The sequence below is a fragment of the Mirounga leonina genome, unplaced genomic scaffold, assembly GCF_011800145.1.
Source record: "Mirounga leonina isolate KUSES-001 unplaced genomic scaffold, KU_Mleo_1.0 Mir_125, whole genome shotgun sequence".
Taxonomy (NCBI): domain Eukaryota; kingdom Metazoa; phylum Chordata; class Mammalia; order Carnivora; family Phocidae; genus Mirounga; species Mirounga leonina.
In genome coordinates, this window is record NW_023270305.1 from 57571987 (window position 1) to 57597795 (window position 25809).

Below are 25809 nucleotides of genomic sequence, written 5' to 3' on the forward strand. Positions count from 1 at the left end.
TTAAGCTTTACCTCCTAGTGGCAGTTATATACATGTATTATATAGAATTCTTCTGTAGGGAAAATTTGTCCCTTCTCCCCTATTTATTCGTTCAATCATTTCTTTATATCAGCATGAATGCATGTATGCTTATTTGATACTTGAGGTTGTAACCCAACACAGTGTTATTTTGTTGCTCAACTGTTGCCAGCTTTGGCCACTAGGTGGTCTTATAGCTTGTCTCCTCTGTTCTTTAACTGCCCTCATCCTTTTGTTTGCTTTTTAGCCACTTTCTTTATATATTTGGAGGAGGGGAAGTATTACTTGAATTTTCTACTAGTATTATCTTCATGATTAGAAAAGTATCAGTTATTTTCACTTAAAATTCGGGGGTGGGGGAGATATGACCACTACTTTGATATTCTACCAACCAATTCCTGCTTGTTTCTCAAGGGCTTGGTAAAGCAAATAAGAAAGCAAAGAACAATTTCTTGCAGAAATTGTACTTCAGTGGGTGTTTGTAAATGGTAAGTAAAATGATAGCAAATGTAATGAACTTTAATAGTTTTCAACTGTTTGGGTGTTAGGTTTGTTAAAAAAAAAAACTTCCAAGACAGAGGTTTCCATTAATCCAACGCCAATTGCATACCTGTGGCAGGCAGTGGGAAGACAAAAATCAAGCGGGAGGAGGGACGCCTGGGTGGCTCAGTCGGCTAAGTGTCTGCCTTCAGCTCAGGTTATGATCCCAGGGTCCTGGGATGGAGTCCAGCATCAAGCTCCTTGCTCAGCAGAGAGCCTGCTTCTCCCTCTGCCTGCGGCTCCCCCTGCTTGTGCTCTCTCTCTCTCTGATAAATAAATAAAATCCTAAAATAATAATAATAATAAAAAATCAAGGGGAGGAGGCATGAATTAGGAGGCCAGATTAAGGGAGGGAGGTAAGGGTAAGTATGCTTTTGAGTAAGAAACTCTTCTGTACTGTATCATTAGCCGAGGGTAGTGTTAGACCTGAAGGACAGAGTTAAAACAATACTTACACTCTCGAGAACTGGTGCAGGTTGTGGTCAAAGGGACAGGCCAAAAGACATCATGTCCGATCAAGTTGTGGGAGTGCTCTGGGAGAGGCTGTAATAGTCGCAACAGCAAACCCTTATTATGAACCAGATGTTCTTATAAACCTTACTGCTCTTCTACGAAGCGGCTGCTATCATTACCATCGTGCAGAACCGAGGCACAGAGTTTACATAACGTGCCCAAGCCTACACAACGGGGAATGAACTGAGGCTGGAACGCTGGCTACCCATGAATGAGGCGACTTTTGAAAGGGAAGGCGCCTCTCGCCGAGTACTAGCTGGTTCTGTCACCACGTTCCCTTGCATTTTCCCCTCCTTCTTAGGTACGGGTCATTTCTCCCACATTTCAGCATTTCAGCACCAAGGCCGCTCAAGCCCCAGGGTAGCAGTAAGGAATTTCCCAGAAAAGTGAAGGGACTTGCAGAAGCGACTGCCGACGCGCGGCTGACCCCGGGAGGCGGCCACAGGCTGAAGGAGCGTCTATCCCCGCCTATCCTCTGGGGGCCCACTGGGGCACCTCCGACAACCCTACCCCTGGCCGCCGCAGCTATTTCAGATTCGGGCTTCCGAATTCCGGGAAGGACCGCTTCCGGCGGTACCGGAAGTCCGACGGGGACCCTTTCGGGGACGGACTGCCGGACTGACGGAGGGTAGTCCCGGGTCCGCAAGGTGATTCAGAATCCGGACGCCCAGGCCTAATGTAGCAGCCAAGTGAGTTGGGTTCCTTTGCCGGGTCGTCCCGGGGAGTGTGTATTGTTTGGCCTGAAGTGGCAGTGGCACGGGCTGTAAACACTGAGCGACCGGAAGTCTTTCCGCGGGGCATTTAATCCCTGCGTGACCCCGCCTCAGGCGTAGCGAAAGCGTTATTCGCCCCGAAGCGGCGGGCTGACTCCCGCTCCCAGCGCGCCGCGGCTGCCCCGGGCCGGAGCCCGGGTTCGAGGCGAAACCACACCAGGGCTGTCATTTTTTTCTTTTTTTTTTTTTTAAAGATTTTATTTATTTATTTGAGACAGAGAGAATGAGAGACAGCATGAGAGGGGGGAGGGTCAGAGGGAGAAGCAGACTCCCCGCCGAGCAGGGAGCCCGATGCGGGACTCGATCCCGGGACTCCAGGATCATGACCTGAGCCACCCAGGCGCCCAGGGCTGTCATTTTTCTACAATGACTTCTTTTTACCTTTCGGATAAATTCCAAGGCTGACACCTCCTACATTCAGCCCTTTCCACCAACGCAGCCACGTTTTTCCAGCATCTCTTTTCAGATTCCGTGATAAGAATATCCTAGCTGCGAAAGAACACCGAATTGGGAGTCAGACAGCCTGTCTTCTAGGCCTGACTGTCACTAATTGGTGGTATGACATTGGAGAAATCTTTTTGACGTCCCTGGACTCTTCATTTTCCTTTTCTGTGAAATGAGGAGCTTGGAATAAAAGTAGCAAGTAAGGTTCCTTTCAGTTTTCACAGCTGGATTATTGCCCCCAGTGTGTTTTTCTGATTCCTGCCTCAGTTATCTGTGCTTTGGTTAGTCTCCATGTAGTGCTTTTCTTTCCATTCCGTTAATATATGCCCTTGTCAGGTCTGGTTTTTAGACTCATTAAAAATTTTTTTCCTAAAGGAATCCCTTCACTTCTTAAACCAGGGACATGTACCTAAATAAGCTTTTTTAAAATGTGCCATTCTTGAGGTGTTTCATGTGCCTGGAAATCTTATTTTGGAGCTCTTTAAAGACAGTAAATTCTGAAGGAAGGGACTCTAGCTCATTAAACTTTGAATCAACGTCCTCAAATGTAATGTCTGGAAGATGGTACTCAGGAAATGTTTGTTGAGGAGAAAACATGTACATCTCACATTATTTATTTGCTCTTTAAAAACTGAAAAGCAAAGCTGTAGAAATGCAGTACTGAGAGCAGAAAGAAGACTCAAGGAGAAAAATAACTATACTCTTGAGTTCTGAACTACACCATTGAGTTCTGTTGCAGTTTTCTCTTAGGTAGCTGTTCTTTCATTCCAAGAATAATATTCAGAAGGCATTCAATAGATGTTTATTAGGTGCCTTCTTCCCCCTCTAAAGCATCTTTTTGGGGGGAGGGGGAGGTGGGAAGAGGGAAAAATACTGAGGCTTGAAAGACAATTCCAAGAAGAGATAGCATATGCAAAGGTTCAAAAATGAGATGAGAAGCCATTGGAGATTACAGGGGGTCAGAATAACAAAAGCTTGGAGATAGGAGGGAGGGAACTATAAGAGTGTAAGACATGAAGTGAGAGGTTAGCAGAGGGCAGATAATGAGTCCTTATATAGCATGTTTTCTTGAAACAGGAAAATGGCCAGCCACTGGAGGGTGGTTAGCAAAGAGCTGATGAGTTCAAATTTGCATTTTATTTTTTATTTTTATTTTTTTTAAAGATTTTATTTATTTATTTAATTGACAGGGAGAGAGAGACAGCGTGAGAGGAAACACAAGCAGGGGGAGTGGGAGAGGAATAAGTATAATAAGTATAAGTTGTATTTCAGTTCTGTTGTGGTAGGAACATTAACAATAATGATAGTTAACATCTAGAGAGTAGTATGGAATTCCATCTCCCTGATTAGCCTGTGAGTTCTTTCAGGGCAGGAATCTAGCTCTACTTATAACTCCAGCGCAGTGTTTTTCATGGAGTAGATATCCACTTAATATTTGCTAACTTGATTTTCATATTAACCAAGATACTATTTTAAAACTTTCTCCAGGGGAAACATGAACCAGAAGATACTGAAATTGGAGAACTTGCTACGATTTCACACTGTCTTTAGGCAGCTGCACAGCCTACGTCAAAGAAGAATGTTAGCACAGTGGAATCATGTGTTTTCATCTGCTTACCCGGTGTGGACAGCTCAGCTCTGCATCCGGCCCTGGCAAACAGACCCGCTCATTGGGGTGGTTTTATCTCAATATAGGCTTCTAGTAACAAAGAAGGTAGGTTTAGATTTCTATCAGTTACTATATTATTTGGTCTGAGGTGAAAGTGCCTATAGCCATGAGAAGAAATCCATTTTGGGTATTTGTAATTTCCAGAATCTTTATTCCTTAATGCTGCATTCCAGGCAGTAAATCTTTGTGAAGAAGGGAAGTTCTAGTTTGTTGTTCAGTAATGCTGATGAATTTGATTACTTGGAAATTAGTATATAATAGTGAATTAGGGGTGCAGGACTGTAAATTTTAGTCTGAGGTTTAGCTCTTTGTGGGAGTGTTGGTAGAAATAGGAGCCATTATTGTGGTAGATATTCCAGAATAAATCTACACTGTCACTTAAAGTTTTTTTTTTTTCCTTCTGTATGTGTCCTGAATTTTTACTAGGAAGAAAGATCACAGAAATCTCAGTTATTTTCAACAAAATCCAAAAAGGAGGTGGAGGTATGGATTGGAATGACTATTGAGGAACTGGCCAGAGCAATGAAAAAAGACGTAGGTGGGTGAGATAATTTTATGAGGAAAAATATGGGAAATGGAATACCTGGCACTTTTATTTGCAATGAGACCAAGACGTTCAAAGATGAAAATTAGACTGATGGTTTAAAAAGATGTTAAATCATTCCAGTATTTTTCACTCTAGGTCACAAACTCTTATTAGTTTCTTATCTCTTTGCCAAATAGAGTTCTCTTCAGATTTTGCTTTTAATAAAAGTGGAAAATATTTTCTTATCTACACTAACCCTTGTTTCTCAGAAATTCTTTTTTTTTTTTTTTAAGATTTTATTTATTTATTTGACAGAGACACAGCAAGAGAGGGAACACAAGCAGAGGGAGTGGGAGAGGGAGAAGTAGGCCTCCCGCCGAGCAGGGAGCCCGACGCGGGGCTCAATCCCAGGACCCTGGGATCATGACCTGAGCCAAAGGCAGACGCTTAACGACTGATCCACCTAGGCACCTGTTTGTCAGAAATTCTGTAGGCTTTTAGAGTAAGTCCAAAGAATGTTTTTGGACTGAAGGACTGTATTTATACTTAACTTACTTTCCCTTTGTTGTCTGTGATTTCTGATTTTCTTTTTCACTTGTAACAATATCTGTAGTGCCAGCAGAAAAATATTTTTAGTAGTAACTTTTAATAATACTATTTTTATTTATTATTTTTTTTTAAAGATTTTATTTATTTATTTGAGAGAGAGAGAGTGAGAGAGAGAGAGCACAAGAGGGGGTAGGGTCAGAGGGAGAAGCAGACTCCCCACCAAGCAAGGAGCCTGATGTGGGACTTGATCCCGGGACTCTGGGATCATGACCTGAGCTGAAGGCAGTCGCTTAACCAACTGAGCCACTCAGGTGCCCACTATTTTTATTTATAAATGTATAGCATCATTGTCCCTTTTTTTCTTTTATTCCTTCATTGCATTCTTGGTGTATTTATTACCAATTTAGGATTATTGGAACAGAATTTGAGTTCCCATTATAAACTGACATTACAATTCAGTAAATGGGGTGCCTGGGTGGCTCAGTCAGTTAAGCATCTGCCTTCATCTCAGATCAAGATCCCAGGGTTCTGGGATCGAGCCCTACATCAGGCTCCCTGCTCAGCGGGGAGTCTGCTGCTCCCTCTGCCTTTACCCTCTCTCCCCCAGCTTGTGCAAGCACTCTCTCTCTCTCAGATAAATAAATAAAATCTTAAAAAAAAAATAAAATTCAGTAAATAAGAAATAGCCTATTATTGTAGCAAAATAAAGTGACAAGGCAGACTCTTGGAAAAAAAAAATAACTCATATTATTGAGCTGTTACTGTGCACCAGTACTTTATATATATTAACTCATGTAATTCTCACAATGCACTACAGGTAGATGTAATTATTACCCCCATTTATAGGTTGAGAAACTGAGGCATGGAGAGGATAAATAATTGCCACAGTATGTGGTAGAGCGAGGATTAGAACTCAGGGAGTATGGCTACAGAGGCCATGCCCTTATTCACAGACCAAATTATCTTTCAAGAATTGTTATTTTTTAATTACAGCAGAGCTAGAATTTTAATGTATGTCCTGCCTGAAAGTGTTACCACTCTTTGTACATATACATCCTTACAAAGAATAGAAAATTCACCCAGTCTAGTATTTTTATAACTTTGCAGTGGATTGTGTAATCATTTTATTAAAAAAACCTTAAGAGAACAAATACATATGGCTGTATCATTGATAATTTTTCCAAAGAAAAGTGTACTGATATAATTTTATAAATAATATTGATAATAGATGTAACTTTTAAGACTTTTATTATGGGCAATTTTCATCCATATATGAAAGCAGAAAGAATGGAATAATAAGAATAATATATGCATAAGGCAGTGACAATTATTAATCTATCAACCCATAATTATTTCTGTATTTATCACTTAAAAATGAGGATTCTTTCTTTTTTTTTAATATGTTTATTTATTTTAGAGAGAGAGAGAGCTAGAGAGCTGCACAAGTCGGGGGGAGGGGGCAGAGGGAGAGGGAAAGAGAGAATCCCAAGCAGACTCCCTGCTGAGCGGGGAGCCTGAGGCGGCTCTATCCCAGGACCCATGAGATCATGACCTGAGCTGAAATCCCAAGGCAGACGCTCAACCAACTGAGCCACCCAAGCTCCCTGAGGATTTTTTTTAAACATTGCCTCCCCCCCATAACTGTAATAATTCTTTTGTATTGCCAAATAAATAGTATAATTAAAATATAAGTTTAGGGGCGCCTGGGTGGCTCAGTTGGTTAAGCGACTGCCTTCGGCTCAGGTCATGATCCTGGAGTCCCGGGATCGAGTCCCGCATCGGGCTCCCTGCTCGGCAGGGAGTCTGCTTCTCCCTCTGACCCTCCTCCCTCTCATGCTCTCTGTCTCTCATTCTCTGTCTCTCAAATAAATAAATAAAATCTTTAAAAAATAAAATAAAATAAAATAAAATAAAATATAAGTTTAGGGGGCGCCTGGGTGGCTCAGTCGTTAAGCGTCTGCCTTCGGCCCAGGTCATGATCCCAGGGTCCTGGGATCGAGCCCCGCATCGGGCTTCCTGCTCTGCGGGAAGCCTGCTTCTCCCTCTCCTGCTTCTCCTCTCCCACTCCCCCTGCTTGTGTTCCCTCGCTCGCTGTGTCTCTCTCTGTCAAATAAATAAATAAAATCTTTAAAATAAATAAATAAATAAATAAATAAATAAAATAAAATATAAGTTTAATCCTATGGATTGGTGCTCTAGCCCCAAAACTGATATATAATTTAAATAAAAGTTATCTATTTAAAGCTTATTTAATATTATATTTGCCTCTTATTCGAATTAAAGATGGTGAATATTTTGGAGCACTTAGGTGGCTCAGTTGGTTATGCATCTGACCCTTGATCTCAACTCAGGTCTCAATTTCAGGGTTGTGAATTCAAGCCCTGTGTTGGACTCCATGCTGGGCTTGGAGCCTACTTAAAAAAAAAAAAAAAAAGATGGGGCACCTGGATGGCTCAGTTGTTAAGCATCTGCCTTCGGCTCAGGTCATGATCCGAGGGTCCTGGGATCAAGCCCCACATCGGGCTCCCTGCTCACCTGGGGGCCTGCTTCTCCCTCTCCCACTCCCCCTGCTTGTGTTCCCTCTCTCACTGTGTCTCTCTCTGTCAAATAAATAAAATCTTTTAAAAAAAAAAAAAAGATGGTAAATATTTTTAACTACTATATTAGCAACGTGAGTAGATTTTTTTTTCCTCCCCTGGGTCAATTAAAATAACTTAAGATGTAATATTTCTGGTTGAATTGGCTTTGGGCACTTTTCTATTTGTAAATGTTTAAGTCTTGGATAAAGATAAAATAATATGTTAATACTAAATGCATTTAATATAGAGGGAAAGAGATTCTCTGTATAAGCTACTTTCAAAAGTTTAGGATAACGAGGGAAAACTGTAGTTACTGGATTATTAGGGATTTTAGCATTAGTAGAAACAGAATTGTACTCATTATAATTTATATGTTTAGAGTTTTATTGTTCTCTGAGTGCATATCCATATAGAGAATTTGCACTGTATCATTCTTTTAAAATGTGCTTTCTTGGGAAAGGATGTGGTGGGGCTATACATAGGAAAGGGTTTAGGCTTTACAGGGTAGGATCAGTGATGTCTGGGCCTGGCTTGCACCAACTTTTGGGCCAATTGCTAACTTCTGAGGAAGTATGTGAGCTGGTAAACACAACCATTACAAAAATTAAATCATAAACAAAGGTAATAAATACTCATCAAACCCCTCACTCCTAATTATTTTTACTGTGTTTTGCTATCTTCTGTGTTCTTGAGGTTATTTACACCATGTACCTATATGGTGGGAGTACTATATAATGGTGTACTACTGCCCATCTCTTTCCATCTCTGTGTTCAGTGACTTCATGTTGGTAGCTGTAATCAAGCATGGTGGGAATATTTGCACTATGGAAATTGAGAAATGCTATAACAATCAGGGATTTTTTTCTTTTTTTTGGAGAGTCTTGTGAGTAAACATTTACCTGCACACCAGTGAATAGGATATTCTTTTCATACCGTGTTCTGCTTATTTGAGGATCCCTTTGTTTCACATCTGTTTCTTGAAATACATATTTAAAGGGTGATTGAAAGTCTAGAAACATAAATCTACTTTATTTCATTATCATCACAGATACATTCATTTATCATCTACAGGGAAATATGACTGAAATGAAAACAAAGTATCTTAAATAAAATGCAAAAAAGAATACCAAGTAAATATTTTTCCTATATTTTAAGACTTTTTGGACACCCTAAATAGGTACATAAATAAATAAATTATATGTATGTATGTTTATTCTGAAACACTGTGTATGTGTATGTGTGCGTGTATACATCCAATTGATCCTTGTTGTTTGGGGATTTTGTATTGCCGAATTCTCTAAAATGTATTTATAGCCCCCAAATCAATATTCAGAATACTTTTGCAGTCATTCCTGGACATGCCTGGAGCAGTGAAAAATTTGAGTTGTCCAATCACACATTCCTAGCTGAGGTTCAACAAGGCAACACTTAGCCTTCTTGCTTTAGCTCTTATACTGTAAACAATCATCATTTTGTGGCTCATTTAAGTGTCATGTTTTCACATTTTTGTTCTTTTTGTTGATTTTGCTGATTAGCCTAAGCATAATGCTGAATGAAGTAATGTTTAGTGTTACTAACTTGCAAGAAGGCTGTAATGTGCTTTACAGAGAAAATACATGTGTTAGATAAACTTTGTTCATGTACTGGGTTTAGTGCTTTTGGCTGTGAGTTCAACGTTACCGAATCGACAATATATATTAAATAAGATGTCTTGAAACAGAAACACATAATATGTTGATTGGCTAATGAAGATGTGATCAGGAACTGCAGGAACCTAACCTTGTATTTCACCTTAGAGTGATGGTTTAGTATTATTAATTCAGTATTTGTGGTGGGTTTATAGAACATACCCACCAAGAATAATGAGAATCGACTATCTATGTGTACACATTTGTATATGCATGACATATGTAACTACAAGTTTTCAAAGAACTAGGCTGTGGTAAACTGCTCAATATAAATGTATACAACATGTAATGTTTTATTGGTAGCTCAGATGATTCTTATGGTACATAAATATTCAAATATTTATAAATTAAGTAATGTTAATATAAGTAAATCATATTTTAAAGATTATTTTTTCAGCTTGTTTGCGATTTGTTAACATTAGAGAAACAGCTTATAAAGTTATTCTTTTCATTGAGTGTACTGTTCATATATAGACATTTATTAATAGCGGTTACTTTTGTGAACATTTAATTCATCATCCTAAAAGGTCTTATCTGTTCCACCCAGATTATGTATATGAAGCTTTAATGAACACTGCTATTGACATAGATTCACTAGAAGCACACTCATGTTTAGATGAAGTCTGGATCAAAGAAGTGGTAAAGAAGGCGGGGATGAAGTTAAAATGGAGCAAATTAAAACAGGACAAAGTCAGAGAAAATAAAGATGCTGTAAGAAGGTAAAACTTAACCATGTATGTTGGGGGAAGGAAACCACATAGTTTCATTCACACTTTATAGTGGAAAAATGTACCTTAAAATTTTTTTGCCGTTAAAATGACATGGGAGTGTAGATTAAACTTTTCTTCAAAGTGTTTAAAACATCAGTAAGTATATTCAGTATATAGAACTCTGAGGGTTATTTTTTTAGTTTGCCGAGTGTGTATATTAATCCTGAATTTAAAAATCTTATTCCGTCTGCTTATTGTTATGAAGATGCCAACTGTACGTGGGCAGTCATTATATATTTTGCCATAGGTCATTGTACTTACGGAAGAGGAAGATAGTTACATCTAATCAAAGCTGAATGTTGGGTTTTATTGTTAATGGTAGTTCACAGAGATGACTGCAAACCAATTCACTGGCTATAAAGATATTTAAGAAATGAAACTCCTTTGCTGTTAATTGTAGGCCTCAGGCAGATCCAGCTTTATTAACCCCAAGGTCCCCAGTTGTTACTATAATGGGCCATGTTGATCATGGGAAAACGACGTTACTTGACAAACTGCGAAAAACTCAAGTGGCAGCAATGGAAGCTGGAGGCATCACTCAGCACATTGGTGCCTTTCTTGGTATGGACACACATTACCTTACAATGTGCCTGGGAACCCTACATACTATTTTCTTAAACCAAGTGTCATAGTATGAGATAGACAAATTCAAAGTAAAAGGGAAGCCTAAAGCTTAAAGCCATTGGTCTGATGAAATGTAGAGCAGGTGGTTAACAAAGCTTATTTTGTACATTCTATAAGAAGAAAATTCTATTACCTTTTTATTCTGGCTCATTCTTAGTTTGGTTTAATGAAACTACAATTCTTCAATGCTAGGTTGTGATAATGTTGCTAATAATTAAATAACAGCTACCATTTAATGAGCACCTAGCATGTGCCCAGCACTGTGGTGAGCACCTTATTTATATGCTTTATATTTTTTATCTTCACAACAACATCATGAGGTGGGTATTAATATTCCTACTTACAGATAAGGAAGCTGAGGCTTGTGTAGATTAAATTACTTGTTCAGAGTACAAAGCTAGTAAGTGGCAAAGCCAGGATTTACACTCAAGGCTGGGTTTGGGCTTAAATCCTGAGCTCCTAACCATATACTAAATTGCCTTTGTTGTGTAGCTGATGTTTGCTAATGAAGGGGAGACTGCCTATGTAACTGTTGGTCTGTTCTCTCTTCAGAATAGATACCATTTGCTATATTTACGAAAAGTATATTCTAGAAATAGAGTTTTAGTTTGAAATTATTACATGAAAAGAAAACCCTAAGGGTTTCACTGCTTTGTTATTTTTCAGTGTGAAATGATCTGTATTGTTCCTGATTAAGATTAATGGAAGGAATAAGTCATTTTAAAGAATTGTTGATTCTGCTTGATAATTTCACATATATTCCTTTGTATTAAGAAAGTACATATTTGAGTCCTTAGTGTTCTTGGATTTCTGTTTCCACAGTCTCTCTGCCTTCTGGGGAAAAGATAACCTTTCTTGATACTCCAGGACATGCTGCTTTCTCAGCAATGAGAGCCAGAGGTGCTCAGGTCACTGACATTGTTGTATTGGTTGTAGCTGCAGATGACGGAGTGATGAAACAAACTGTAGAATCCATTCAGCATGCCAAAGACGCTCAAGGTACCATGTGGCTGACTTACGTGTATCAGGAAAGAAGTTGCTTTTTTTAAAAAAAAAAAGGTTTTACTACTTAAAGTCGCTATTCTGGGTCCCTTTACATGTAGCTCATTTAATCTTCTTGGCAATCCCAGGATTATTATACCTATTTACAGATAAGGCTCAAAGACAGTTGAATTGTTTTCCCACAGACAAAACTACTAAGAAGAGTGTAGTAAGATTCAGCTGGGGATGTGGGATCACAAATATAGTCCTTCCAATACTGTTTACTTATTTGGCATGGTGTGAGAATTTAATGGTTTCCAATGACTTTTTAAAAAACCTTTTTAGGGGTGCCTGGGTGGCTCAGTCGCTAAGCTTCTGCCTTCGGCTTGGGTCATGATCCCAGGCTCCTGGGATCAAGCACCGTATCGTGCTCCCTACTCGGCAGGAAGCCCTCCCTCTCCCACTCCCCCTGCTTGTGTTCCTGCTCTCGCTATCTCTGTCAAATAAATAAATAAAATCTTTAAAATGAATAAAAAATAAACTTTTTATCATGGAAATTTTAAACAGTTATAAAAGTAAGAATAGAATAGTGAACTTCCATGTATCCACCAACTAAATACATCAGGAGTTGCAAAGTATTGATACTCTAATTCTATTATTCCTTGTTCATTTATTGTCTGGAATTCGTCTCTAAAGAGGAACTTTTCCGGGCACCTGAGTGGCTGTTGGTTAAGTGTCTGCCTTTGACTCAGGTCATGATCCTGAGTCCCGGGATCAAGCCCTGAGTCTGGCTCCCTGCTCAGTGGGGAGTCTTTTTCTCCCTCTCCCTCTGCTCCTCCCCCTGCTCATGCTTGCTCTCTCTCTCAAATAAATAAAATCTTAAAAAAAAAAATAAAGAGAAACTTTTCCTTTATATGCTTTTTTGTTCTTATTTGGTCAAAGGTGTAAAATTGAAACTTAGAAAATCACTTAGCTATCTTCTCCCTTGCTTCTTCCACACACATACTTTGTATATTCATTCTTATTCCGATATGATCTTACACCTATTGAGAAAATATTGCTGTCTTGAGAAAGTGTACCTAATGGAGAGTGCATCATATTCCCCTAGGTTTGTTGGCAAGAGAAAAAAAAAAGGTTGACAATCACTATCTAGGCCAGTTCTTTTCTTACAACATGAAAACAGAACCAGAGAATGGCAGGAACTGCCTCCAGTTACAGTTAATTTGTATCATGTCCACACTTGGAATCTGGTCTTCTTTCCATTGTTAATCTTTTTCCTTTTAATTCCTCAAAACTGCCTTAGTGGAATGGGCTATGTTCATCATGATTCTAGGGAATATAACAAAAAGAAGAGAGTGATAAATTTGCCAGGGATTTGCATTGCAAAGCAGGTAGTTGAGATAGGATAAATTTCTTAATCATGCTTTCTATACCTGTTCTCATGTCCCTGTTAAGTTCTAGCTCATCCGTATGGAATGTACTTTTTCATAATAGTAGGTTGTAGATTGCATAACTTTTTTGTGTCTATTGTGAATTTCTTGTTTGATACCTGAGAAAATTGCAAAGTTGATGAAACCCAACCAGAGAATTATCTCATAGCATTTTATGTGATTTCTCTAATGGGAGGGTATGTTTGATATTGACAAGTAGATTATAAGATTATTTGGTTCATTCATTAAGCAAACATTTATTGAGAATCTACTATGTGTCAGTAACTGAGTGTGTATGAGTAGAGAGTTACTATAAATCCTAAAAGAAAGTTTACGATAATGCTACTTAGTTTCACCCCAGGATGAGATGTTGGGTCTTAACAATGACTTAATAGCTCCTGGAAAGAAGACGCAAATGATCTAGTGGTTTAGAATTGGATTAGAATCTTCTCTTGATTTTTTTTTCTCTCTGGAGATTATCTTCAGTGTAGTTGCTGATCTTACATTCAGGTTTAAAGGTAGGCCTTTCTCTACCCACAATGCTGTTTTTTGTTTGTTTGGTTTTTATCATCTTAGGTATCTATTCTTAATTCAGACTCTGCTTATAATGATAGTTTTGACATCTCATATCCAGAATCCTTCTTTATGTGCAGAAAGCAGTGTAGAGGGTGGCTAAAGCAGGTTTTTTTCAGGTCTGTCTTTTAGTTTAGTACATCTACTGGGTAAAGAGAAAGCCAGAAAAGGTTGGTGTCTTTCAATACCTGGCATTGAAGGTTTCCTCATCTGCACTCTTTTTAACTCTCTTTCAGTTCCTGTCATCCTTGCCATAAACAAATGTGACAAAGCTGAGGCTGAACCTGAAAAAGTGAAAAAAGAACTGCTAGCTTATGATGTGGTCTGTGAGGATTATGGAGGCGACGTCCAAGCAGTGCACATCTCTGCACTCACGGTAAATGCAGGCACCTCAGAGATGATGTGTTCAGATGGGCCTGCTGTCCCTAACGCACATAGTGCACAGAAACAACATCTTGACAAATAGCGTTTCTGTTGTTGTTTAAAAGTCCTCTGTAGTATTAGGCAAAGCTGGTATCATTATCTTGATTTGGCAGATTAGAAAGTAGGCTCAGAAAGGTTAGTCACCAGTCTAGGATTCCACAGCTGGATAGTGGGGGATCAAGTCCAGACCTAATGCTTTTCTTATTATGGGATACTTAGAATGAGAACAAATGGTAAACGATGTGAGGATGGGGTAATAGTAAGCTGTTAAAGACTGTTTTAAGCAGAAATGAAATCCAGTTTGTAATAAAAAGTACTTGTTTTTATAGTGAAAAAATACAGAATGGGTCTTAGGGCATTTAAGGGAGATTTAAACAAAAACTTCACTAATAAAAAGATAAAACATTTAGGTTCAGTTTGTTACTGATTGATTCAATGTTTCTGTGAATTGCTATAAGTTTTATGTTATTTATGATGAATTCCATTTTCTTTTAAATGACCAGTTACTATTTTCTGATTGAAAAACACCAAGAAAGCTAAGTACCTGCTTTGTGACAGCATTTTCCAATTCTCTTATCTTATACAGGTTGCTGCTAAGTAACAGTTTCCTTTTTTGTCCATTCCTACCATATTCCATGGTTTATACATAATATATAAAACGTCTCTTTTTCCTCATCATTCACTGAAGGGATGGTACTATATTTGGCCACCTTCCTCTAGTTAGGTCTCATTTTATCTTTAGTTTTCCTAAATTTGTTACCTCTAAGATGCTTAGCAATCATTCCTCCATTAATAGTAAAGCCTTGCCTCTTTTTCTCTGAAACTCATAAAATGCCACCTTGCTTTGTTATCTTTCCACTATACCCCAATTGCTATTGCACTCTGAAAGCCACATGGCAAGATTAAAACATTTGAAGACATGGTCACCTTTTCTGCCCAGGTAACAGAGATGAGTAGATAAATGTAAAGCTGCTTAGGCAGACTTGGAGGCATGGCAGAGACGATTCCTGGGAAGTGGAGGGAAATGGGAGGGAGTGGCAGGAAGTAAGATGAGGCTTTTTTTTCCAAGTAGAGATAGAGGACGCTTCATGCAAAGAAATACCCCAGCTCTGCTTTTCAGGACAGCATTTTGTAAATTGGAATTAATGACTAGTAGGATAGGTGAGCAAGGTATTTCATTGATTTTGTTTACACTTGTCCCCGTTGTCTTATACTCTGACAACTGAGCAATCTCTTCGCTGACACAGAGAATGGAAAAATCCCTTGCCCATCAGTTCCAGTTCCATCACCACTTAATCAGCTGTGTGATCTGGGAGCCCTAGAAAGCATAGTAAACATAGATCATTAAACATGAAACAAATCATCTAATCTAGCTTCCTCATTTTACAACTGAGGAAAGGAGATCCAGGGAGTAGTGATTCTTCAAGGTTGCACAGCTTGGTGATTACGGAGTATGTCTTAAAGCCTGGGTCTGGTCCATACTTTTTCTCCTTATTTATTTAATAAGAGTAAGTAATGTTTGATTTATTTATTTTACAGCACTCTTAAGTTGATCAAATGAAATAATAGATGTGAAAGCTTGCTCAGTTGGATAAACTTCAAATGCAGAGTAGCATTGTAAAGAAAGTGAGAGGAAGAAGACACAATTGTAGAGACAGATGAAGGAGAGAGAATGAATGAAGAATGTGTTTATGAAAGGGTATTAAGGAGCACCACTAGTGGCCATCCTTTTAATAAAATAGCCATTCTTCCTTGAAAGATCTGTCCCTCGATCAGGTCTTCTTGCTTTTCCTTCCTTTGTTCTTTCCTCCCTCCCTCCCTCCTTTCCTTGTTTCCTTTCTAATTGGATGATTCATGCTTTTAATGCTTAAAAGTATAATATAACTTTAAAGGATTATTTTGCTTTCTGACCCTGGTATATAAATTTACAGATAATATTTTATTATTGTATATTAACTCCTTTTTTTTGTTAAAGGGTGATAATCTGATGGCTTTGGCAGAGGCAACGATTGCTTTGGCAGAAATGTTAGAATTGAAAGCAGACCCCACTGGTCCAGTAGAAGGAACAGTAATAGAATCTTTCACAGACAAAGGAAGAGGGTAGGACTGTTAAAATGCTTGCTTTTTAATATTTTTTTTCATTTTTTTATGACTTGATTATATAACAGTGTATTATTTTTATTGTATATTATTGTTAGACATGAACAGTATTTTCAAAGCATTTGTTTTGAAAACATTTTATGGCACTAGCACACAGAACAAAAAATGCATTTATCAGTAGACCATAGCAACTCTCTGTATATACCTACTAGTCACATTTAGATGATGTAAGTAGTTCAGTTTGAATTTTTTTTTCCCCACTGACTTAACTGAATTGGTAAATAAAGCCTCATGGACCAACAAATTGGAATGAAATAGCAATTGTTGCATTTTAGGGTTCTTAAATTCTTTATGTCCTTCCCCATTAATATAATATATGGGAAGGTCTTTGGATTGCTCTTCTCTTCTTTAATTTTTCTCCCTATCAGCAAGAAGTTTCACTGCTTAACAAATTAGTTACAGAACGAGGATTAGGATTCTGTCAGAATACTCAGCTATCTGCACCCTCCACTACCATAAGCTTATAGAAATGGTTTTTGTTTTCCATTAAAAAAATTGTGATAAAAGAAGCATAACATTAAATTTACCATCTTAACCATTTTTTTTTTTTTAAGATTTATTTATTTATTTGAGAGAGCGAGAATGAGAGAGAGTACATGAGAGGGTGGAGGGTCAGAGGGAGAAGCAGGCTCCTCGCTGAGCAGGGAGCCCGATGCGGGACTCGATCCCAGGACTCCAGGATCATGACCTGAGCCGAAGGCAGTTGCTTAACCAACTGAGCCATCCAGGTGCCCCCATCTTAACCATTTTTAAGTGTATAGTTCAGTAGTACTAAGTATATTCACATCGTTGTACAACAGATCTCTAGAACTTTTTAATTCTGTACAACTGAAATCATATATCCATGAAACACTAATTTATCTCTCCTTCCTTCCCCAGCCCTTAGAACTATCTTTCAATTCTCTGTTTCTCTGATTTTGACTACTTTAAATACTTCATATGAGTAGAATCATAGAGTGTTTGTCCTTTTGACTGGCTTATTTCACTTAGCATAATGTCCTTGAGGTAAGTTCACTCATGTTGGAGCATATGACAGGGCTTTCCTTCTTTTTAAGCTGGCATAATTTTCCATTGTGTGTGTGTGTATATATATATATATATATATACTGCATTTTCTTTATTCTTCAGTTGATGGACATTTGGTTTGCTTCCATCTTTTGGCAATTAAGTAGAAATGTTTTTATAGTATGAAAACTTGATTGAGAAGTGGGATTAACCCTGTGTGTTCATATTATATATAGTTAAGTCTCATAAAGATATCTTTGCTCTACTTAAGAAAGTGTTCTTACATCCTGATTATGGCATTAAGAATATATACATTTGTTTTCCTTTTAGTCCTGTTACTACAGCTATAATTCAAAGAGGAACTTTGAGGAAAGGCTCAATTCTGGTTGCTGGAAAAAGTTGGGCAAAAGTACGCTTAATGTTTGATGAGAATGGAAAAACAATCCATGAGGCCTGTCCCAGCATGCCAGTGGGAATTGTAGGCTGGAGAGACCTCCCTTCTGCAGGAGATGAAATTCTTGAAGTAGAATCTGAGGTATATCAAATTTAATTCCTATATATTAGATATGATACAGTGATTTTAAATATTAATCTATGATGTTATACCAAATAAGTATATTTATGTTAACAAATAATTGCAGATTGCAAGGGCTTGTGAGGGGGCCAGTAGTGCCATTTTAGAATTTGGCTACAGAATTTTTAAAAATTTGAGCTAATATTTTTAAATTAAATCATCTGTTATACACAAAGCCCCCCAGATTAAAGTTTTATAAGTTTCTTGAAATTTATAAAATTAGTGGTTTCATGTATGAGTTAAGCTAAGCTAAGTTGAGGAAAAACATAAAGCTTTTAACCCATAAGTTACTTGTTTCTATTTAGTTAGATAATGCCTGTTTTTTTCCCTGTAAAGCCAAGGGCACGCGCAGTTGTTGACTGGAGGAAGTATGAGCGAGAACAGGAGAAAAATAAAGAGGATCTGAAAATAATAGAAGAAAAGCGAAAGGAACACCAAGAAGCACAACAGAAAGCCCGTGAGAAGTATGGCAATATGCACTGGAAGGAGAGATCATTTCTAAAGTACCAAGAAAAAAAAGAACAAAGACACTTACAGTCAAAAGAGAAAGAAGAAAGGGATTCACACGTACTTCCTGTAATTATTAAAGGTGACTTTGGAAAGATTGTACTTTACAACTCATATCTGGAATATATGTGTTTCTTCATTCTCACAGTTAATTCGGGCCATTAAATTTAAGCTAAAATTATTTTGGCATTTAGGGAGAGGTTTTTTTTGTTTTTTTTTTTAAGATTTATTTATTTATTTGAGAGAGAAACAGAAAGCAGGCTCTGCGCTGAGCTCAGAGCCGAACATATGCCTGGATCCCATGACCTGAGCCAAAACGAAGAGTCCGATGCTTAACCAACTGTGTCACCCAGGTGCCCCAGGGGGAGATTTTTTTTTTTTTTAATTGAGGTATAATTGACATATAACATTATGTTAGTGTCAGGTGTACAACATAATGATTTGATATTAGTAAATATTGCAAAATGACCACCACAGTTCGTCTAGCTAACATCCATCATCATACATAGTTACAAAAATTTTTTTCTTGTGATAAGAACTTTTAAGATCTACTCTCTTAGCAACTTTCCAATATGTAATATAGTATTATTAATATAGTCGCCATACTGTATGTTATATCCCATGACTTACTTATTTTGTAACTGGAAGTTTGTACCCTTGCCCTCCTTCACCCTTTTTGCCCATCCCTCACTGTGGGAGATTTTAATAAACATTTTTCTTGCTGATTTTGTTGTAAATGTACATTTGGTTCATTATACTTTATTTAAAGTTAAATAGATATTTATAATGCTAAACCTAAATAAAAGTGGATTTAGTGGTAAATGGCATTCCTGTTATGGCTTTAAATAGATTTTTGTTGTTTTTGTGTCTGTTAATGCCTCTTAACACTGGTGATTTTAAACTTCTGCATTTAGGTGATGTTGATGGTTCCGTCGAGGCTATTATGAACATTATGGATACCTATGACGCTTCACATGAGTGTAAACTTGAATTAGTACATTTTGGTGTGGGTGATGTCAGTGAAAATGATGTTAACCTTGCTGAAACATTTCGTGGTAAGGATTCTCTTTCCTATTTGTTTAACTGTGTTCCCTAGAACACACTGTGAACCATTTGCTTCTGTCTTTTGTTGGTTGGCTAGTCAGTCTGCCATTTATCCTTATGAGCATCCCCTTCCTGCTGTAGTCAAGCCCCATCCCCCTCCTGCTGTAGTCAAGCCCCAGCCATGGAGCTGAATGGGATGTGCAGTATTGCAGCCATAGCTCCACTCATTGTCCCTATACTGCAACCCTGGGGAACTCTTTTGAGCCCCAGTAGTGTTTCTTGTTTTTGTTTTGTTTTGTTTTGTTTTTAAGATTAGTGTCCTCTACCCCCTCCCAGTTCCCCACCCAATCCAAGGTTGGTTATCTTTTATTTAGACTTTTGAATGCTCCTAATACTGTAATCAGCCTCTTCAGTACTTCATCTTTTACTTTTGTCTACCTATTTTTTGTTTATTGGTAATTTTACAAATTATATGTCTCTTAGATTAAAAGCTGTTTTTAGCTTTAGTGTGTGTGCTTCCAAAGCGAGCACTGTTTTTAGCTTTAAATGCCTAGAAGGCAGGGGGGCTGTTTATTCGTTGAACTTATGATATACAAAAAGTACAAAAAGGTGACTCATGACTGTCACTTTAGATCTAACACCTAGCAAAGCACCAACATTTTATTGAGTGATTAATGAATCACTTAGGAAGGAGCTACTTCATGACTGGACTTGATTAGAATTAGATGTTACCTCTACTACTGAAAAGGTATTTTTAGTAATGCTGGTTAATTCCAAGAATTTTCTAGGCCCTGATTGGTCTACACTATACTATGAAATGTTGATAGTGTGTTGAATGAATTCTTTTTTTTTTTTTAAAGATTTTATTTATTTATTTGACAGAGACACCGTGAAAGAGGGAACACAAGCAGAGGCAGTGGGAGAGGGAGAAGCAGGCTTCCCGCAGAGCAGGGAGCCCGATGTAGGGCTCGATCCCAGGACCCTGGGATCATGCCCTGAGCCGAAGGCAGACGCTTAAGGACTGAGCCACTCAGGCGCCCCTGTTGAATGAATTCTTGATGATAGGACTTTCAGGGTGGTTGTGTTTTTCTTTTTTTCACTTAAGGAAGAGTGTTTTGCTTTTTTTTTTAAAGATTTTATTTATTTATGTGTCAGAGAGAGTGTGTACAAACGGGGAGTGGCAGGCAGAGGGAAAAGGCGGCTCCCCGTCAAACAAGGAGCCTGATGTGGGGCTTGATCCCGGGACCCTGGGATCATGACCTGAGCCAAAGGCAGCACTTAACTGTATGAGCCACGCAGGAGTCCCAACAGTGTTTTGCTTTTTTATTCCCTCCAAAGTATTTGCAGTTAAATACATTCTCCCCCCCTTTTTTTTTCTTAAGATTTATTTATTTAGGGGTGCCTGGGGGGCTCAGTTGGTTAAGCAACTGCCTTCGGCTCAGGTCATGATCCTGGAGTCCCAGGATCGAGTCCCGCATCGGGCTCCCTGCTCGGCAGGGAGTCTGCTTCTCCCTCTGACCCTCCTCCCTCTCATGCTCTCTGTCTCTCATTCTCTCTCTCTCAAATAAATAAATAAAATCTTAAAAAAAAAAAAGATTTATTTATTTAGGGGCACCTGGGTGGCTCAGTCATAAAGCATCTGCCTTCGGCTCAGGTCGTGATCCTAGGGTCCTGGGATCGAGCCCCACATCAGGCTCCATGCTCAGCGGGGAAGCCTGCTTCTCCCTCTCCCACTTCCTCTGCTTGTGTTCCCTCTCGCTGTCTCTCTCTGTCAATTAAATATAAGTAAGTAAAATCTTTAACAAAAAAAGATTTATTTATTTGAGAGAGAAAAAAAGAGTATGTGAGCAGAGGGAATGGCAGAGGGAGAAGGAGAGAAGCAGAATCCCTGCTGCGAGCGGAGCTCCATCCCACCACCCTGAAATAATGACCAGAGCCAAAAGTAAGAGTCAGACAGTCAACCTACTGAGCCACCCAGGCGCCCCTAAACATATTCTTTGGTAAAATGGTCAGCTCCATGGAACTTCTTTCATTTCTAAAATAACTCTTGAACTTTACCAATTAAGTAACTATTATTGGGCATCTTTTGGCCAACTGAATACTTACGAGTAAACCACAAAAAGTTGTAGACAATAAGATTATAATTCAGTAATACAGTTATTAAAATAATGTAATAATATTTTAGCCCTAATCAATTTTTGTTTTCTTATTTCTCTAGTATAAAAATAAAAGTCTTGGGGCGCCTGGGTGGCTCAGTCATTAAGTGTCTGCCTTCGGCTCAGGTCATGATCCCGGGGTCCTGGGATCGAGCCCCACATCGGGCTCCCTGCTCCGTGGGAAGCCTGCTTCTCCCTCTCCCACTCCCCCTGCTTGTGTTCCCTCTCTTGCTGTGTCTCTCTCTGTCAAATAAATAAATTTAAAAAAAATAAAAATAAAAGTTTTGTTTAGCATACTGCCTTGCACACTGTGGGCACTTTTGTCTCTTAAATGGATTTAAAAATCATAAAAAGGGACGCCTGGGTGGCTCAGTCGGTTAAGCGTCTGCCTTTGGCTCAGGTCATGATCCCAGGGTCCTGGGATTGAGTCCCGCATCAGGCTCCCTGAGCAGGGAGCCCGCTTCCCCCTCTGCCTGCTCTGCCTGCCCCTTCCCCTGTTTGTGCACGCACGCTCTCTCTCTCTCTGATAAATAAATAAATAAAATCTTTTAAAAATAAATAAATAAAAATCATAAAGAAATTTTCCTAATTAAACAAGCCACAATAGAACTTATAAAAATCCTTTCATTAATTTGAAAACTAGTAAGTTTTCATGAGAAAAAATGATAGAATTTCTCATCTCCCCTACTCGCTTTTAATTTACATAGAAGGAAATAAAACAATTTAGATTTGAGTTTCTGCTTGAAAGAAAAGTGTTTAATGCAACATTTGTGCTACTTTATTGATTGTATTTCTGCTTGCCAGGTGTTATATATGGCTTCAATGTGAATGCAGGCAATGTTATCCAGAAGTCTGCTGCAAAAAAAGGAGTAAAAATTAAACTTCACAAAATCATTTACCATCTGATTGAGGATTTGCAGGAGGAATTGAGCAGCAGATTGCCCTGCACTGTGGAAGAGCACCCAATAGGTGAGTGTTCACTGAATGTTAAACATTCATATCTTAGGTGCTGTAAGTAACACTTTGAAAGCAAAGTTTAGGGGAAAATGTAAATCACTGTTGAAATACCTTCACTGTTCCAATATATAGCCTTTGTTCTAGAAAAAAATTACTATAGATCTATTCAGTGTAACTTCATATGTATTATAAACATCTGCTGTCTGCAACATGTGCTTCTGCCCTGAGGATACAAAGGCCCTGAAGTTTAGACATCAACCACTAATTGTAGTACAAATTAGACTGGGATGGGAGGGGATGAAGATTATATATAGGGTTGTGGAGGAAGCCATTGATTTTTGTCCTGAAAACTGGCAGGGAAATCCACCATGAGAAGAAAGTTTACTTTACATTTAAGTATCACATATTTAAAAATTTTCTTTCTAGCATATCCCTTGGCCAGATGGAAACCTAAATTTATCTGAGACTGATTAAACCATTTTATCTGTTCTTATGGTCCAGAGATTTTAGATTTTTTCTCACCTGCTAAACGTGACCACACAGAGATTTGTATGTTCTTGTGCTAAGTGCAGTTTGGAAAACTTTTGAGTCATATGAGGGTTTTTAGGAGACAAGTAACACTAACTTCAGTAAATTGGTATATTATAGTGTGTGATAGCATGTCATTATAATTTAATTTTCAGTGAAAAAAATTAAGCTGAGTCACAGAATTAGTGCTCTTAAGTGGATATAAATTACCAATGGAGGGATTAAAAATAAGTCAGGTAACAACAGATCTCTTCGAGAAAATATATTGAGGCACAGCTGAAAACTAGGTTTTTATGGAGCAGACAGTAAACTATTATCTTCTAGTGCATTTTATTTAGCTAAAAAAATGAATTCCACTTTTCTCTTGTCATTCTTTTGGCAAATGTTTTTGTGATTTTCTTTTCCATGAAAACCCAGGGATTTCATGTTTATTTTTTTTAAAGATTTTTATTTATTTATTTGAGATAGAGCGTGCATGAGAGAGAGAGCAGGAGCAGGGGGAGGGGCAGAGAGAGAAGCAGGCTCCCTGATTATTGCGGGTGGGGTGGGGGGATGCTGGGCTCGATCCCAGGATCCTGGGATCATGACCTGAGCCAAAGGCAGACACTTAACCAACTGAGCCACCCAGGCGCCCCTCATGTTTATGTTTCTAATAGTGGTCAGGAAAATAAAGTTGGCAGACTCAAAGAAAACCTGGACTTCTTTCTCTGCATGAGTTTTTTTCTCACACTTTTAATTCTTGCCATGCAGAATATGTGAAATTATGTATTTCTCAGAATCTTGTTCTCTGTGCACTTAATGTTCTTTTCTTTCTTAAGGTGAGGCTTCTATACTAGCTACCTTCTCTGTAACAGAAGGGAAGAAAAAAGTTCCTGTGGCTGGCTGCAGAGTCCAAAAGGGACAGTTAGAAAAACAAAAAAAATTTAAATTAATCCGTAACGGAGGTGTTATTTGGAAGGGTAAGCAACATCACAATGTTTCTAATAGACCTCAAGTCCAGTCACCAAAACCTGATTCTGTGTAACTATCTGAAATGTTTCACTCCCATATTTTGGTTCAGGCCATTCCTTCTTGGGAACTCAAACCTGGTCTCATTGATTGGCTCCCTCCCTTACAAATTCTAAATTCTGATAATCTATAATAACCACCTATAGTAATCCCAATAAATCAGTAATCTAATTTTCTAAGCTTCTAAAAATTGGCCCCAAACTACCTTTCTAGCTCTGTGTTCTGTACTTTTCTACAGCATTGTATTTGCTTACCTCCTTTTGACCTTCTGCCTGCAGTCTTTTACTGGATTTATCTCATTAAGTCCTAAGTATAATGCCAATCCTCTGCAAAGTTAGTCCACCTTTGAAATGGGAGATTTAGTTATCTTTCGCTATAAGCCAAATCTTGTTTACAGCAAACCATTTTCCTTTGGTTTCCCCAGTATTTAGTTCTATCATTTAACATGATAGGACTGTAAAACTTAAGAATTTCAGTGTTTATTTATAACTTCCTTTTAATACCAGAATATTTAGCACTTAGTAGTATTTATTTGTTCAATATATGTACCTTTTTTTTTTTGTATTTTAAGGTTCATTAACCTCATTGAAACACCATAAAGATGACATTTCAGTCATCAAAACTGGAATGGATTGTGGTCTCAGTTTGAGTGAAGAAAAGATAGAATTTAAAGTGGGAGATGAAATTGTTTGTTATGAAGAAAAAGAAGTTCCAGCCAAGACTTCCTGGGATCCAGGATTTTAAAATTGTATTAAAAATGTAAATAATTAACTGGGTGCCTGATAAGAGCACGCAACTCTTGATCTCAGAATTCAAAGTGCATGCTGGGCAGAGATTTAAAAAATAAATTAAAAACTATAAACAAAGTCTTGCTTTATTATAGAGAGCAACTAGTTTTGCTTTATTGAAGGTAAGAATTCACCACATCTGGTCAAAAAATACCCTAGTAGTTATTCCAAGCGCTAACATGGATAACTTGTCAAAAATGTTCCAAAAATAGGAAACCTTATTTAAGCATGTCTCCAAGTAGAAATCCTGGAAAGAATATGGTAAAAGGGTATTGGCATGCCACTGAATGTAATAATCAGTTCATGGTAAACTTCAACTGCATGTTTTAATTGAGTGACACCAAGATAAGCAAACCTCCCTGAATTTACCTCACAGGCAAAATGTGCCAAATACTGCTCAAAACTATTTCTCAATGTTGACAGAACTAGTGAACAAAGTGTTTAAAATTCCAAGTTTTCACGCTCAACATTGAAGAATGTTCCCTTGTACTATAGACAGCATATATCCCCAGCCAAACCACCGAGGGACTCGGGATAACATTTTTTAATTGATTACTGAAAGCTTAGCTTTTACATTTATTATGTATGAAACAAATGGGTCACAGCCTTTGTTTAGGCCAACTGTTAACACCAATTCATACGAATCAGTGTTTCTCTAAGTGGAGATCAATGGGCAGGTCCCCCCTTCCTCACCATCCTAGGGATCATTTGGCAAGTCTGGATATACCTAGTGGTGAGAATGGGTGGTGTGCTACTGGCATCAGGTGTGTAGAGGCCATGATGCACAAGGATAGCCCCCACAACAAAGAATTATCTGGTCCAAAATTTCAATAGTGTGGACATAAAAAACTGACAGAAACAAACTGGCTTATATCTAGATAGTTCATATTAAATACAATCTTAATTTTTCTGCCAAAGTATATGTAGTTTATCAAAATGGTGTGATCAATTGGATACTTAAAACCACTCTAAGTCACTGGAA

The 25809-nt window shown here is 38.2% G+C and overlaps 1 protein-coding gene across 6 annotated transcripts; it reads left to right on the top strand.

Moving 5' to 3' along the window:
• Positions 1-1666: 1666 nt before the first annotated feature.
• MTIF2 (mitochondrial translational initiation factor 2) lies at positions 1667-25805 on the top strand. Of its 6 annotated transcripts, none has more exons than XM_035001534.1 (14): positions 1667-1760; positions 3777-4002; positions 4384-4495; positions 9847-10018; positions 10470-10630; positions 11630-11692; positions 13914-14053; positions 16076-16200; positions 17596-17800; positions 18176-18428; positions 19261-19401; positions 22351-22515; positions 23850-23990; positions 24611-25805. In XM_035001534.1, the coding sequence occupies exons 2-14, from the start codon at positions 3784-3786 to the stop codon at positions 24781-24783; spliced, it is 2070 nt and encodes a 689-aa protein (XP_034857425.1). In that variant the 5' UTR covers positions 1667-1760; positions 3777-3783; the 3' UTR covers positions 24784-25805. The 6 variants fall into 6 exon arrangements, with proteins under 6 accessions (XP_034857425.1, XP_034857423.1, XP_034857426.1 ...); XM_035001532.1 differs by having other exon boundaries at positions 1669-1760; positions 11516-11692; positions 24611-25802; XM_035001533.1 differs by lacking the exon at positions 1667-1760 and adding an exon at positions 2182-3038 and having other exon boundaries at positions 11516-11692; positions 24611-25803.
• Positions 25806-25809: the final 4 nt, after the last annotated feature.

What these genes read in the sequence shown, in the direction of transcription:
- MTIF2 (XM_035001532.1), top strand. Translation starts at nt 3,784, where the DNA reads ATGAACCAGAAGATACTGAAATTGGAGAACTTGCTACGATTTCACACT. An exon ending in AATAAAGATGCTGTAAGAAG is followed by an intron (nt 10,019 to 10,469) that starts GTAAAACTTAAC and finishes TGTTAATTGTAG; the next exon opens with GCCTCAGGCAGATCCAGCTT. An exon ending in CCTTGCTGAAACATTTCGTG is followed by an intron (nt 19,402 to 22,350) that starts GTAAGGATTCTC and finishes TCTGCTTGCCAG; the next exon opens with GTGTTATATATGGCTTCAAT.